General features: G+C 34.3%; 1 protein-coding gene across 1 annotated transcript in view; it reads left to right on the top strand.

The window, feature by feature from the left end:
- Positions 1-8420: 8420 nt before the first annotated feature.
- The window catches only part of LOC124354262 (multidrug resistance-associated protein 1-like), a 40267-nt gene continuing 36483 nt past the window's right edge, over positions 8421-12204 (top strand). The window contains 4 exon segments of the mRNA XM_046804590.1: positions 8421-8539; positions 9003-9177; positions 9505-9673; positions 11154-11305. Of these exon segments, the coding sequence (XP_046660546.1) occupies positions 9007-9177; positions 9505-9673; positions 11154-11305 (492 nt within the window). The 5' untranslated portion in view covers positions 8421-8539; positions 9003-9006.

Consider the following 12204-nt stretch of genomic DNA (forward strand, 5'->3'; position numbering starts at 1 on the left):
TAATTTTGAGTTCCATTGTAACATTCTACAATACGTCATAAGTCTGTCCAATGCATGGTGCAAAAAGTTTTGTAATCTATCTATTATACAATATTTAAAATACGTATGATTGGTATATTTCTTTTACAGTTGTTAAACTTGTCGTTGATAACTGTCAGCATTGTGAGTATGGGCTGGTCAGCAGTTCGATACTTCCAGGATGAACAAGTTTTCCTTTTGGACCTGTGGACTCCAGCCATTCAAACAATTACTTTTGTACGTACCGTAATTCATTAATTATACCTTTATTAATATATTTGTTATAGTCCATCAGCTATTTAAAAATTGATAGTTTTATAAATATAATGTTTTATGTATGTTTTATAATGCTATTTATAACGCTAATTTATAAGCTATTGATTTCGATTGTTGAACATAATTGATTAGTTAAACGCATAAAGCACCATGATGTTTATAAAAGCTAAGACATGGGATCAATAGTGACACTTTCATGAATCATCAGCAAAATGGTCTACTGATTTCAAAATCCGAAGTAAAATATGTTCTTTAAAAGAATGTCTTAAGTGAACCGTTTATTCTGGGAATTCATCAACACTTTAAGCAACTCAGTTATCCCCTACAATTTTAAATCCTAAACATTTTTTTGCCTTTCGTCCCGCAAATGCCAAGTCTTGTCAACAAATCAGCAACTTTAGATCTGATGTCAAACTCTAAGCTAAATGTAACTTAGATTTTAATTCTTTAATGAGTGCTATTCTGAAATACATTTTCCAGCGACTCTACAATAACTCTTCATAGATCTTTACCATTAAAAGCTCGATAAGACTGAACCAAGCAAAATAATCGTCTGATCCCAAGCAAACTAAAAGTTTATTACAAATTTTAATAACTTTCATAAAATAAATTCACCTATAACAACATTAAAACCTCCAAGTTTCAGGTTACATGGCCTCATTCTGGACACCTGTAGGTGTTACAAAACTATTTATTTTGCTTTGTAACAAAAAAAAGTAAATATCAAAATGGATAAAAGGCTGATAAACCATAAATTTTGCTTCTTTGTAACGACTGTAACGTAGGCACGCAAGGGAACATAGTTTTGATCTACAACTGTGTTTGGGAGAGTCGATGGCCGCACAGACTATGACTGGATTTGATTTATAGATTGCGCATGTTAATTCTTGCAAATGACCAATTAACATCCTATCATCACCAACGAACTTGTACTGTATCAACCCTCCCCCTCATTCTGTTTTATAATATACTCGCGCAGGCCAGTGGTCCATTACGTCGGACAGAATAAGGCTAAAAAAAGGAATGACCTCTCATTAATAAAACTAGACACATACTGTTACAGTCGAACTTTTTATCCACTGAAACTGTATCCGCCAGCGTGAATTTGGATTCTAGTCTTTTTGTGTAAAGCCCTTCATGTCCCAACTCTGCAAAAAACTATAAATGTGTGTTTTTAAATATTATGACATTATTAGCCAAATTAAAACCAAAATTAGGGTTTAAAAATGCGCAATAATACGGGTTTTATCAGAATTTTTCTTCATTAGCTTGAGTAATTAGTAACAATGGCCGTGTTCCAGATGTTGGCAGCAGTGCTTCTGATGTTGGACAAGGTGCGAGGACTTCACACGTCCGGAGTCTTGTTCGTTTTCTGGCTATTGTTGGGCATAGCTGGTGCTGCACAATTCCGCACTGAAATCTTACGAGATAGCACGACGGTTTGTATTTTGTTCTGAGTAATGAAGAAAGGTCAATTTTGGACATCCTATTATATGCGAACTAAACATTTAACAAACTTAAACATGTACTTTGTATATGTTCCATCTCCTGTACCGAAAGTGGTCTTTCACACGTTACATATGATGGTTTTTTTTTGTTTTTTTTTTTGTGGGGCACCAGCCAAATAGTTTTGCAGATGATGCTAAAGTTTTAGCGGAGTCTCCTCCTCGCGTAATTACAGATTATGCTATACACCATGTGACGTAAAACGTAACTACGCGTAAAACAATATATATCTCACTGTAAATTAAACTCAAGCGAACTGACTACGTTACGTTAGAACTGCTATGTAGCCTAACAAGTCGTTGTCAGACATTTAATCACAAATGCCTGTCATATCAAGATTAGACTACTTTTTGTCACAAATTAATTATTTAAATTATGTTTATATCATTTCTACGTTTATACTGCTAAGTTTGTAAGTACAACTGATTTACTTTACATTTCTACTGCCCATTTTATTAGCTACTACTGATATACGGAACAGGCTACTAGCGCAACTGGTGTTAGAATGCACAACTACTACCATTACGGGATTAATCTCCAGCTGTTTTTATTTTTTTTCATCTAGACAGGGAAAATGCCACTTCCCCAATAGCGAATGACTCAGTGTAGCGGGTCCGGCGATTAACCCGTCATAACCAAATCAAGTAACGTCAAGGGGGCTGCTGCTTGGATGGGTGACCGCAGAGCGATCCTCTCCTTGTAAGCTGTCCGCTTGCCCGGCCATTAGTGGTGGTTCGGAAGTTACTTTTGAGCCGTTGGTCAAATCAAATCAAATCAAATCAATTTTTATTGCCAGGACATAATCACATGTATAGCAATAGTCAAGATATTCTAAAATTAATATCTAAAATTTAAAACTTTCACATCGCCTCAAACCACATTCAAACGTACAAATTTTCAGCCAACTCCACATTCATCCAGCCAATATTCCCATTTCCAGCGCCGGTAGTCAGTTTGCTAATTGTGCGGTCACCCCAGTCGAATGCCATAAACTCGTCAGCACTGTAAAATGCTTGCGACACTAAAAAGCGTCTTAAACGAGTTTTTAACACCTTAGGCGTTGGGGCATATTTCTTAACTGATCTGGCAACTTGTTTGATGAACCGAATACCTGCCTGGGAGGGCAAGTGTTCGTAAACCCCCGTCCTGTGTCTTCCAGTTCGGTAGGCATCTCTGCCTCTTGTCTCATACTCGTGCATGTCACGGCCCCGGGTTAATGCACATTTGGACAAACAAAAATGAGCTTGTCTCAAGAATGTAGAGACAAGGCAGATCAACAGTTGCAACGTTTTGAAGGCTTCTTTGCACGATTCTCGGAAATTTCATTTTTTGCGATTATGCGAATCGCTTGCTTCTGAATTTTGAATGCTCGGAAGAAATGGTTGTTTGCGCAGGCTCCCCATAACACCAGACCGTAAGTGAGGTGAAATGAAAAATGAAATGAAAAATGTCTTTATTAGAGGCAAGTTAGGAACTATAAAGTCCTTTCTACCACTTAACCTCGTAAAAAATTAAACTAACATACATATACATGTATAACTAAAAATAAATCTATTTATTTACCTTATACATTAAAAGAATCTTAGCTTTAAAATAATAAAAAACAACATCTATAATTTAATGTAACTTTATAAATATTTACAAAACTATAATAAGACATACACGCATGCATTCATTCAACTTGCATTTCAGTTGCCTTAAGTAACACATCCCAAAGCCGCCAACCGCTATACCCCCCTGAGCCCCCAGCATCAAGGCCCTGACCTCCCGCCCCAAAGCGAGCGCGCTTATCAATGGCTCTGATGTTTATAGGTAAGGCATTCCACAATCGGCAGGCAGAAACTGTAAACGACTTACTAAAGGTAGTTGTTCGATGAATTGGTATAGATAATAAGGATGTACCCCTCCTTGTACTTCGTTTACTTATTTCAGACATAAATTGAAAGTTGTTTGAAAGATAACTGGGACAATTTGTATTTAAAAGAGCGTGCAACAGAATGAGTGAGTGATAGTCTCGAAGATCTTGTAATTTTAATATAGATAATTGTTTGAAGAAGGGCGTTACGTGAATCATCACATCTGAGATTAAAAATGAACCTAATGCAAAAGTTCTGAGCACGCTGGAGTTTATTTGAAAGCTCCACAGTCATGTCATTAATGACTATGTCACAGTAGTTGAAGTGAGGCAGTACAAGAGTCTTTATCAGCATTATTTTAACCTGGTGTGGTAGATATGAAGCCAGCCGCTTGAGGCTGTGAACACCGGCAAAGACCCTATTACGTATCAAAGAAGCCTGTTCAGGTCCATCTTAAGTGTTTGTCAATAATAAGTCCTAGATTCTTTACTTTCTCAAGAGTATTCTAGAGGTGGGGGTAGATCAAGCCATAATACGCCGTCATCAGTACCTGAGTAGGGCAGTACTCTTGGCTAAAGACCTCAAGACATAAATGCCCTGAGGACAGTCCTGGAACAAACGTGGTCAATGTGAGCATTCCAAGTCAATCTTCGATCAAGGAATATTCCCAGAAACTTTGAACATTCGACTTCATCCAGCACTGTGTCTTCCAATAATACGGCTGCACCGTCATTGAGATTTCCTGATCGCAGTGCGAAAAGTCAGGACGTTTGACTTTGAAGAATTTGCTTTGAGGTTGAGGCTATTGAAGTGCTGGACACAACTGTTGACGTCGAGAAAGCTTTGTTGTTCCAGAATCATTTTGGGATTTGCTGGTAAAAACAAAGTGTTGTTGTGTCATCAGCATACTGCACAAGTTCCCCGTGCAGTAGTGATGAGTCTATGTCATTGACATAGATGAGAAAAAGAATTGGACTGAGAATTGATCCTTGAGGGACTCCATATCTCAGCTGCAAACGGCTCGGAAAATTTGTTTGAGATTTGAACAAGCTGTTTTCTGCGGCTTAGAAATGTGCTAAGCCACTGAAGAGGCACGCCTCTGATGCCATTGGATTCAAGTTTGTCAAGCAGCATCACGTGGTCGACACAGTCGAATGCTTTAGTTAAGTCGAGAAATACACTTAAAGTGAGATTTCGACTTTCTAATCCCTCTACCACCATTTCAACAAGACTCACAATTGCATCAATTGTCGACTTGCCCCTTCTGAAAACCGAAATTGGTGTTCAGAAAGAAGGTTGTGATTATTCAAAAACTGAAGCATTCTTTGTAAAAAAAATTTTTCAAAAATTTTGCTCAGAACAGGCAAAATAGAGACAGGCAGATAATTATTTGCAGAGCATGGGTCGTCTTTTTTTTGAAGATTGGGGCTCACCTTTGCAATTTTTTACGAGCGAGGGAAAAACTCCTTCTTCGAATGACTGATTTATTAATTGGACTAGTGGCTTGGCAATATGCTTGGAGCATTTCTTTATAAGCCACGCCGACATCAAATTAATGTCGTTTGTTTTTTTTTTGGTGGGAGCTGCTGAATGATTTTCACGATCTCTTCCTCAACTACAGGAGCCAGTGCCAATGAGGAAACTGGTCCCTGTATACGCGTGGGGTTTTTACTTGAGGAGGTGGTGGACAAGGATTTTGCTCACAAGCAACAGATGCGAAAAATCTGTTAAACTCGTTCGCAACCTCAGTCGCATCCTCCACAAGCCTATCCCCAATTTTAATTTTGATTGTTTTCTGTGTTTTTTTTTTTTTATTGTTTATGATGCCCCAAACTGTTTTAGAAATATTTTTTTTGACGAGGTGATTGATTTTGAGACATCATATGCTTTCGCGGCTTGGATCACCTTTCTGTAAATTCTTTTGTAATTTCGGAAAAAAAATTTAAAAATCTTCATTTGAAGTGGTTTTCTGAATTTCGGAGAAAAATTTTAATTTCTCTCTCGAAACCAAAATTCCTTTAGTGATCCATTTATTGTTAGTCCTTTTGGGACAACATTTAATTGATTTTTGAGGACAGCACACATTTAAATGATAGTTAAAACATTCCGTGAAAACTTTAAAGTTCTGTTCTAGAGGTTGAGACCAATTCAAGAATTCCCCACTTTTTTTGGAAAGAGATGCGTTTGAGGAGAGCGATATTTTGTGGCCTAGTGTCTCTTATTGTTTTTTGAGATTTTGGGCTCCCTTAAAATTGGTCCCCCGGTTACGTGTTAGAGAGGGCTTCTTAGTCCTAACTTCGCCTGGTAAAATAAGGCATTACTTTACTTTACTTTACTTCCGGTACTAACAGGGAAAACTTCTACACTAGATTCAATGACCAGATTAAAGTTGCTGTCACCTTTAAAGAGTCCTTAAAATCGTATATTCGTCTGCCCGTCTCATTCTAGAAATGTCCCAGAGCCTTGAAGCGTAATTTATCCCAATAAACATACTGATCTCAGAGACTCGAGGAACATTATTGTCATACATAACAACGTAAACGTTCACGACACTTTGAACTCAACACGGCGTACGTGGCAAGACTTGATAGGTCGCAGAAAAGGAGATTTGTCACAACTGACTTTAAAATCTAAAAAAGCTGACATGTTCGATCTCTCTTTTGTAGCTTATTTATTACTTAAGACAGGGTGAGCTTTTTACATGACCGCACATCTAGTGAAATCTTTTGAAATACTCTACTTCATTAAACGAGCATTGCTATACCAGACGAGCATACACATTTGAGCACTGTTTCATAGTACATTGAGTTTGATCTCACTAGTTTAGGTTTTAATATTATAAAGAAACTACGTTTTACAGGAATCAGAAGAAGAAAACTTCAAGTACATTCTGTACATGATTTACTACCCAATTGTTTTGCTGATGTTGGTGCTGAATTTTTTTGCTGATCCTCCTCCCAGAAGTACAGATTACCCAAAGTATCAGGTAAAGTGAAATATATATGAAGTGATAATCGAGCTGTTTCGAGATACTTAATTGTTAATAAAACTGTCATTTTTTAACATTACCCTGGCTTGGTTAAATATAGTTAAGTATGTCACTAAAAGTGCTTGGACCAATTATTGTATTTTACGAAACGTGTACCTCCATATTTGAATGCATGTCCGCAGGCGCGTAGATGTTTGTTTGAAAACGTTGGTACAGGAACAAATTTGGCCTGCACTTTTAATTATTATATAGATCGTTTTAACTTTTTGTAAAACCTTTGGTACTAAAAACACTTTATTGATCCAAAAATTAAAATATTTACTCCAAAGAAAATACACTACAATACTTTTTATTCAATATTTTGAGCACATGAGAACAAAGTAGTAAAACTACATTTTTATAAATGTACTCATTCAAAAATTATGTATCGTTTTAATTTAGGGTAGAACTGTCGTTTTAAACTGTGATTATGTCAAAGATCAGGGCGTTTGTTTAATTTTGAGAAAATTTGTCAGGTTATTCTAATCGATCTGTACAAATTTAATTTTGCTAGTTGTTATAGCACAATAATATATTAATCTATACCAAAAATACCGGTTTTGTTAAAAGTGTTGGTGATTTTTTCTCTTGTATTTAAAATGGAGAATCATACCACATTTATAAAAATAAAACATAATAAAATAATACATATAATTGTGTAAAATACAGTTGAAATCGTGAACCCAAGTGCCGTAAAAATATATTTTCCTAAATATTTTGTATTAAAATCTCATATTTTGGCAGAATTAAATTTGCATTTTGGATCATAAAGGTTGAATAACAGCCAAACCATATTGTTATGTATGAATCCATTAAAAACTGCCGTTCAAGAAAAATAAGTTTGGTCATAATAGTTAAAATGTATGTGCTTTAGTTTACTTTTCATACATAAGAAGATTATACGTTTTTATGAGGAATGCAGTGTTCATATATACAGTTACCTATAGATAAATTGAAATTTTTGCTATAAAATATTTAAATTATATATTTGAAATGCAATTTTTACACATCGTTTCTGTAAAGAAGAATGTCACATCAAATTTATGACTTATTCAATTAAATCTGAATCAAAACAGACAAAATGTTCTTAACGTATAGTGTTTTGTTGATATTAGTATTAAATATAATGTTTACTCAATGTTACAGAAGCTGTGTCCAGAAGTTCAAGCATCATTTATTTCTAAAATTATTTTCGGGTGGTTTGACCCACTGATCTATAAAGGATTTCGAAAGCCATTGACCGTATCAGATTTATGGGACTTGAGATACAAAGATACTTCTTCACAGGTAGTTCCTCGCTTCGAGAAAAACTGGAAAAAGAAATTAGAGGACAGTACAAGGTAACAAATAATTAATCATTAAAGTATAATCCTGCACATACCTTTCTAAAAGTTCATTCTACTGTAAATAAAGTATAACGTGGTATTATATTTTAATTTTTAGAACAATATAATAATTTCACAAATTTGTAGATAATTTTATAATCCAAGAAAAGTATACAGCAGGGTTCTGAAGAACGCTACAGAATCAATAGAGTTGTTGTCAGTTGGTAGAAGTTAATGCACAAGATATTTACTAAAATCCATTAATTATTTATTTTTTACTTCAGGTGTAAAATTTGGTTATGAATCTTGGCAACATATCATCTATTGAATCGTAATACGTGTACATTCTTCTTTCAGAACTAAGTCTAAGACAATACTGGGTGAAAAAAACACCTGCAAAGGGAAAGTGAGACAAAACCTGTTTCCGTACTTGGGCCACTATTCAAGACATTCTGGTTGCCAATTGTTGCTTCTGGATTTACAAAAGTTTTATCAGATGCTTTAGTATTTATCAATCCACAGATCCTGAAGTAAGTGTCCATTTAAATTTACGTTATAGTGTTTTATTATTCATCATTATTCCAAATATTTTTTATGAGATAAAAATGTAGTTGGTGAGCCATAAGTTCATGTTTCTGTTTGGTCAGATGTGAAATGCCAAATCTGAAATTAATCCTAACGATAGTGAAAAATGAAGCTGATTGTTTCAGCTGCAAGAGCAAATCACAACTTGCAAAAATATTCTAAAAGTCTTTTGCAAAAATATTTGTGTATTTTCAAGTTGTAGTGAAAACTTACTATTTTTACGAAATCTTAACTTTTAAAACTTTGTAACAACTTAAATGAACATTACCTATCCACTTTTAATCTAATAAATATTACATAAATTTATTTCTAAGATCAGAATAAAATTTTGCTGTTGAACGGCTCACTACTAATTTTTCTTGAAGGACTTATCGGTCTGGAGTTAACATAATATTCTTGTATTCGCAGCCTAATGATCAGTTTTGTGGCCGGCAAAGACTACCTATGGAAGGGTTTTGTGTACGCTGCCGCCATGTTCCTAGCCGCAGAGATGCAAACCATTCTGACCCAAAACACATTCATGAATATGTATAATGTCGGCATTAACTGGCGGACTTCACTCATGTCATCGATTTACAAAAAGGTTTGTAAATCTTAATAAATTAGATAATGTACATGTCAAGAAATAGATAAAATGTATATGTCCATAATCGTGTCATGTAGAAGAGAAACATACTGATTTATGATTATAGGTGAATAAATATGACTAATCTTTTTCACCTTCTAAGTATCTAATACAGGTTTATATATACAGTTTGAAAATATCTTGATCTATAATTTAAAATCCATAGTGAATGCTTAAAGCACAATAATTACTAGAGCGCATCTAGATTAGCAACTAAACGTCTTTAATTAGACTATAATTCCGTTTTAATTTTTGAAAAGTTATTTTCTTATTGTGTTGTGCTAGGCACTTCGAGTGTCCAGTGCCGCCCGAAAGAGCTCTACTGTTGGAGAAGTAGTTAACCTGATGGCGGTAGATGCTCAGCGTTGTTCCGACTTCGCTCAGTTTATCCACTTCATATGGACGGCTCCTATAATCATAGTCGTGGCCCTCTATTTCTTGTGGCAGATCCTCGGTAAGTTTCCTTAAATTGAGTGATTCAGTGATTTGCTTGTAAATAAGTATGGAATGAATGAATTTAAACACGATTCTTATATCTTTTAGTGGCTTCTTGTTTTAGAAAGCACATGATATTCAACCAAGTTCAGTTTTCAACTGATTTACTTTGGAGTCCCCTAATTGAATAATTTATGAATAGAGAGATCTTACGATTATTACACAGCCATCTCTGATAATTAGTAAGCGTAGAATTCTGTACAATAAATTGGTGATAGTCTAAAACCATACGTCTTATTGAAGTTACGATATTAACTATGGCTGGTCAACAGAGTTCGCTAGTGACGCGCTGTCTCGTCAGTGGTAGTTTTCAGTCTGAACGTCAGAGCGCACTGTAGATAGTGTTATAGTGAGGCTGATGTGTTCCAGGGCTGGCTGTGTTCTATCTTTTTTGCGGTTTGCGTTGCCTTTGGTCTGGTCTGTTTTGTGTTCGATATCAGTGGATAATTAAAATAAATCGAGGAGTGAGAGTAGTTCTAAAAGTATAAGATTCTCCAGCCTACCTCGATAATTTTGATTCCCAATGTAATGTTCAAAAAAGTTTAATTAGACTACACAACTTCAGTTTTGTACTGATTGGCATCAAGACAGTCCCCAACCAATCAAAATGTGAATTTGATTGATTATTTCTTCCATTGTAGCTCCTGGTACATACACAATAAGCTACCTATTTTTTATTTGATTTATTTTGTCACTTTACACTCTAAAATTGAATCTTCTGGAATTAATTTTATGGGAGTGCTTTGAGTTATAAGAAATCGTTTCGGGAGCCACACGTTTCCTACTAACTATCCACTTTAGGTCCACCTTGCATTCAACAGAAAATCCAGAACGGAACAAACAAATGATGGCAACTAGGCATGAGTATTTAGTTTTGAATCATTAAATTGCTTAACAACATTACAGCCCACTTCTCAGAATACCATAATAGAAACTATATCCAGGAAGAAGTTTCTATAAGTTATAAATGTTTTCCTTATATTAAAAGTGGTACTGTAAACCATGATATATTTATACATAATATTATAGTAATGATTCATTCGACTTATAAATACTGGTATTTTCAAGTTATTTATAATCAAAAAACCATGTTTTGATGCCACTATTAGAAATAGAGAATGTTCATGAAACGAAATATATATCCGTTGTGCAAACAAAAGTTAATCGGCATACTTTTAACGACTTAAAACTACTTACTTGTGTGGTATATTCAATATATTTTTTATTCTAAAAAATATACTTTATTATCAAAACATCAAAATTTTGGGCTGCCACTCAATTAAAAACATTTTGTAAATTTGGATCGCACTCAATCTCATGTTATTGGAGATAATTAATTCATAGCAAACTTGAAATAGTATGACATAAATGCTTTACTTTTAACTTAATTACAAGATTGAAAACAATACCTAACTGTGTTATTATTAATAATTTGCCAGGTGTGGCTGTGTTGGCTGGTCTGGCAGTGATGATCGTTATCATCCCCTTCAACGGTGTCATTGCCAACAAAATGAAAAAGCTGCAGACCAAACAAATGAAATACAAAGACGAAAGAGTGAAACTCATCAATGAAATTTTAACTGGAATTAAGGTTTGGTTAACGTTTTACTGTTAAATATAACGGAAAATTATTATCAGTAACCCAATTGATTTTATTAATTACAAGTCATTCTGTATGTATTTTAACACGTTGTAAAAACTTAAACTTTGATTGAGTATGTGACTTATTCATTAGTTATATGTCTCCAATTTGCTCGTGATGTTATACGATGAATACCCTTAACCTAACCTATCGTTTTTATTACGGGTTATCTAGTTACGTATTGAGAAATTATTGAACATTCGGGAAAGAATGGTTTTAAAGTAAGAGAACATTTTTTATGCTGTGGGACGATTTGGTAGTGTTCCGGAAAATGTTTTACTGGTGAAAAATATTTTCAATTAGTTGTGTAAAGATTAATAACGTTAAAAAATTTGAGTTTAAATCAAATTAGAATTTGCCGAAGTGGAGAAGTTAATGGGGAAAGAGAATATTGAAGAATGTTTTGCCACCAATTTGATTTCTTCCTTCCAGTATGTACCGTTTTACTGGCACATGAGGGGTTAGCTTTGAAATTTAAATTTTTGTGAAGATTCAAAAAAGGAAAAGAAAATCTTCTGAAATAAATAAAGTTCAAACTTCTTCTTGAAAATAATTACTGGATTTAAAATTAAAATAAAAACTTCTTGATAACTTTTAAATTCAAACTTGTAATATATTCGTCACTCCAAAAATGTACAAAGTTCTTACAGTTTGTCTTTTATTCAATTTTCAAAATTCAAAACATTCACACTCTAATCTGATCTGGCAATTCTTCACTTTAAATTATCTTCAAAATTCAATTTTATTTTGTTACTAATTTTCTTTACTTTACTTTAACTATTAGTTCTTTTCAGTGTTAGAATTTATTTATATTGCAGAAAGCATCTGTAATAACCACAAAACTCTTT

The sequence above is a fragment of the Homalodisca vitripennis genome, chromosome 2, assembly GCF_021130785.1.
Source record: "Homalodisca vitripennis isolate AUS2020 chromosome 2, UT_GWSS_2.1, whole genome shotgun sequence".
Classification (NCBI taxonomy): Eukaryota; Metazoa; Arthropoda; class Insecta; order Hemiptera; family Cicadellidae; genus Homalodisca; species Homalodisca vitripennis.